This window comes from Euleptes europaea, chromosome 13 (assembly GCF_029931775.1).
Source record: "Euleptes europaea isolate rEulEur1 chromosome 13, rEulEur1.hap1, whole genome shotgun sequence".
In the NCBI taxonomy this organism is placed as follows: Eukaryota; Metazoa; Chordata; class Lepidosauria; order Squamata; family Sphaerodactylidae; genus Euleptes; species Euleptes europaea.
Genome location: NC_079324.1, coordinates 38,609,177 through 38,612,896, shown reverse-complemented (window position 1 = coordinate 38,612,896; position 3,720 = coordinate 38,609,177). Strand labels below are relative to the sequence as shown.

The following is a 3,720-nucleotide window of genomic DNA, read 5'->3' as shown; positions in this document are numbered from 1 at the left end:
GCTCTTTCACACGCCCCGCTCCTTGCTAGTGATGACCTGCTCCCCTGAGGGGCCAGTGCCTCCCGCCCTTTCCCTTCTTCCTGTGCTGCCTAGGAGTGCCTGCTCGCCTGCTCCTTCTCCCCTGGCCAGGGTCTTCTGCGGCACCAGGCTGGGAGGGGGGAGCTTAATGAATAGTCCTTTGGGGTGGGGAGGACATGGAGAGCATCCTGGCTGGTGTTAGGCCATGGGGGGGTGGGGAAGCTGAGCTCTGTGGGAGTGAGCCTTTCCCTGCCTGGGGGAGGGGGGCATTGGCCCTTCGTGTGCACATTCTTTTGCTTGGGCCTTTCTTCTCTCCTATGGGCGGCAGTCCTCCTCCCCCCTTCCCCTCCCAACAGCTGGATACTCTGTGTGTTGGGGGAGCAGGCCCTAAATAACATCTGGACAGTCTCCTGCCCTTGCTTCCTCAAGGCATCGCTTGCCCACCCCCACAGGGCGGTGGCTGCCCGGCGTCCCCGCTCCCTTCCCCATTTGTGTGTGTGTGTTGCGTTGAACTCTGAGCTATGGCTGGTGGTGGTGCCGTCTGTCAAGCCTGTATATATTGTTCTGGCCCAACCCCTGTCTGTGTCCTTTGTCACGAGTGAGCCAGTCGCGGGTCTCATTGTAGTGATGCCGGGGTGTTAGGACCAGCCCCGTGTCTCTCTGGAAACCATTCATTTCAAATAAAGGCACAAAACCTGCACGTCGTCTCTGCCTCTCTTTTGGCAGTGAGGACAGTCTGCTGCCCCCGCTTCTGCTTGGTTCCCCTTTTTCATAGCATCGGAGCCTACGTACCGGTCGGCATCCAAGACCACAGGGGAGGGGCTGTGGCTCAGTGCTAGAGCATCTGCTTTGTATGCAGAAGGCCCCCGGTTCGATCCCTGGTGTCTCCAGTTAGGAAAAGGATTAGGTGGTAGGTAATGTGGCGCAGAGTGGTAAGCTGCAGTACTGCAGTCCAAGCTCTGCTCATGACCTGAGTTCAATCCCAACGGAAGTTGGTTTCAGGTAGCCATCTCAAGGTTGACTCAGCCTTCCATCCTTCCGAGGTTGGTAAAATGAGTACCCAGCTTGTGGGGGTAAAGGGAAGATGACTGGGGAAGGCACTGGCAAACCACTCCGCAAACAAAGTCTGCCTAGAAAACGTCAGGATGTGACATCACCCCATGGGTCAGGAATGACCCAGTGCTTGCACAGGGGACCTTTACCTTTTTAATGTGAAGATAACTACCTTCAAGTACTTGAGGGGCTGTCATATAGAGGAGGGTGCCGAGTCGTTTTCTGTTGCCCAAGGAGGTCAGACCAGAACCAACGGGTTGAAATTAAATCAAAAGAGTTTCCGTCTAGACATTAGGAAGAATTTTCTAACAGCTAGAGCGGTTCCTCAGTGGACCAGGCTTCCTCGGGAGGCGGTAAGCTCTCCTTCCCTGGAGGTTTTTAAGAAGAGGTTAGATGGCCATCTGTCAGCAACGCTGATTTTGTGACCTTAGGCAGATGATGAGAGCGAGGGCATCTTGGCCATCTTCTGGTCACTAGGGGTGTGTGTGGGGGAAGGTAGTTGTGTTTCCTGCATTGTGCAGGGGGTTGGACTAGATGACCCTGGTGGTCCCGTCTAAGAACCTGAGACCCTGGAAAGCCACTGCCTATCAGAATTCTGCCCCTTTGTAGACCAATGATCTGACAGGCTCGTGTGCAGATGACCGGCAAGTTCAGCCTCCGTCATAACTCTCCTTCCTTTCCCTCCGTGTTTGCACTGGGGAGCCTGTGGAGGAGTTTCACCCTGCTGCTTGGGTGTCCCTGTCTGTTCCTGACCACTAGGTGGCAAGAAGCTCTGTGGACCCCATCCCAGACCCAATGCCAGTCCACATACCCAGCACTCTTTCATGCTGGCTTTGCTGCTGTTCCTTCCAAGGGACAGAAGGGATGGCTCTGACCACATCGGGGATGGAGTGTGGCAGGCAGAACGTTTGTTCTGAGATGCTCTGTTTCACTAGGAGACCAGCCCAGAACCTTCTGCTGAGTTGGGGAGACCACTGCTGCAGCCCTGTTCCTGTCCCTCTAATCAGCTACTGCTTTCCTATCTTGAAAGGGGTGAGGATGAGGTCTCTTGTGGCTGAAGGACAGGCCCAGGAAATGAGAGGGTTCTTCTTTATTCCCCCACCCCTCCATTCCCTCCTTCAAGGCTCCTGGCTTCTACTTCTTTAGTCAGGCTTCGGGGAGAGGCTCCGGGGTTTGGGTTGATTATGTCAGCGGCACTGTTTCGCTGTCTACTAGCACAGCATGCGGAGGGCTAAACAGCTAGGTCGCTGGGCTTCCATTTGCTGCCGGTCTTGCCGCACTTGCCGTCTCGCTTCTGGCTTGCAACCCAAGCGGGGCTTTCGCTCCCTATCCCTTCTCCAGGACTGCCCCCCTTAGCGGCCTTGTCACCAGCCTGCAAAGAGACACGGTGAGGTGAAGTTGCGCTGCTGGCTCCGTGGGGGCCAGGAGTCATTGCCTCCTCCTTCGCGCCTGGGGTGTGTCTGGCCGTCCGTCTCACCCTGCATTTGATGAAGGCCACATGGTACATCTCTACTATGTTGAGAAGGAGTGAGAGGCAGGCCACGGCGAGCATGAAGAGGATGAAGATGGTTTTCTCGGTGGGGCGGGAGATGTAGCAGTTGACTGTGTTGGGGCAGGGCCAGCGGCTGCAGGTGTAGAGAGGTTTCAGCTCAAAGCCATACAGGATATACTGGCCCATGATGAAGCCCACCTCAAAGAGGGTCTTGAAGATGATGTTGCAAATGTAAGTCCTCAGGATGACCCCTTGGAGGCGGATCCTGCCACGAGGATCCCGAATGGAGACCTTGGTGGGATTAGGCTGTCCTGCGGGGCAGCTGCCCTGAGCGTCCAGGCTTTCTTGTTCCTTCTGCTCCACGCGCACCAGGTGCAGGATGTGGCCCAAGTAGATGAGGCTGGGCGTGGAGACAAAGATGATCTGCAGCACCCAGAACCGGATGTGGGAGATGGGGAAAGTCTGGTCATAGCAGACGCTCTGGCAGCCGGGCTGCTTGGTGTCGCAGGAGAAGTTGGACTGCTCATCCCCCCAGACCTTCTCTGCAGCAGCACCCAGAACCAGAATGCGGAAGATGAAGAGCACCGTCAGCCAGACTTTGCCCACCACTGTGGAGTGCTCCTGCACGCTCTCCAGCAGCCTTCCAAGCAGGTGCCAGTCCCCCATGGGCACCAGATTTGTTTGCCCTGAAAGAGAGGGAGGGGCAGACTCCATTAGAGGAATTGGCAACGCAGCACCTTCCATTCACACAAAGGGAGCAAGGGTGCCAGGAGCAGCAGGATCTACCTGTGCTGAACAGGTGCCTTTGTTCCCTGGTTGTACCCATTGTGTCTTTCAAAGCCCGGGTTTAACCTGACCAAAGGCAACAGAGGCCCGAGGCCTGGTTAACCGGTTACTGGCCAGGAGTAGCAGCTCCACCTCTTTCCTGTATTTAAACCTTGCTCTGAGCACCTGGCACCTGCAGTATGACCAAATAGCATTACCCTGCAGCATGACCCTAGTGTAAGGGGGACCGTACAGGGATCGTCTCACCACTGCCCCTGTAAAGAAGCAGGTATGCAGCCAAAGGCCAGGGCCATTGAGGCAGGGGCAGGAAAATCTCTGCAGTTGTATTCCACCCACCCGCAGCAAAACTCACCACTTCCAGCTTCAGAAGC

General features: G+C 56.0%; 1 protein-coding gene across 1 annotated transcript; it reads right to left on the bottom strand.

Annotated features, from left to right (window-relative positions):
* Positions 1-2,302: 2,302 nt before the first annotated feature.
* Positions 2,303-3,229, bottom strand: LOC130486251 (gap junction alpha-3 protein-like). Its single transcript, XM_056859490.1, has one exon. The coding sequence runs from the start codon at positions 3,227-3,229 to the stop codon at positions 2,303-2,305; it is 927 nt and encodes a 308-aa protein (XP_056715468.1).
* Positions 3,230-3,720: the final 491 nt, after the last annotated feature.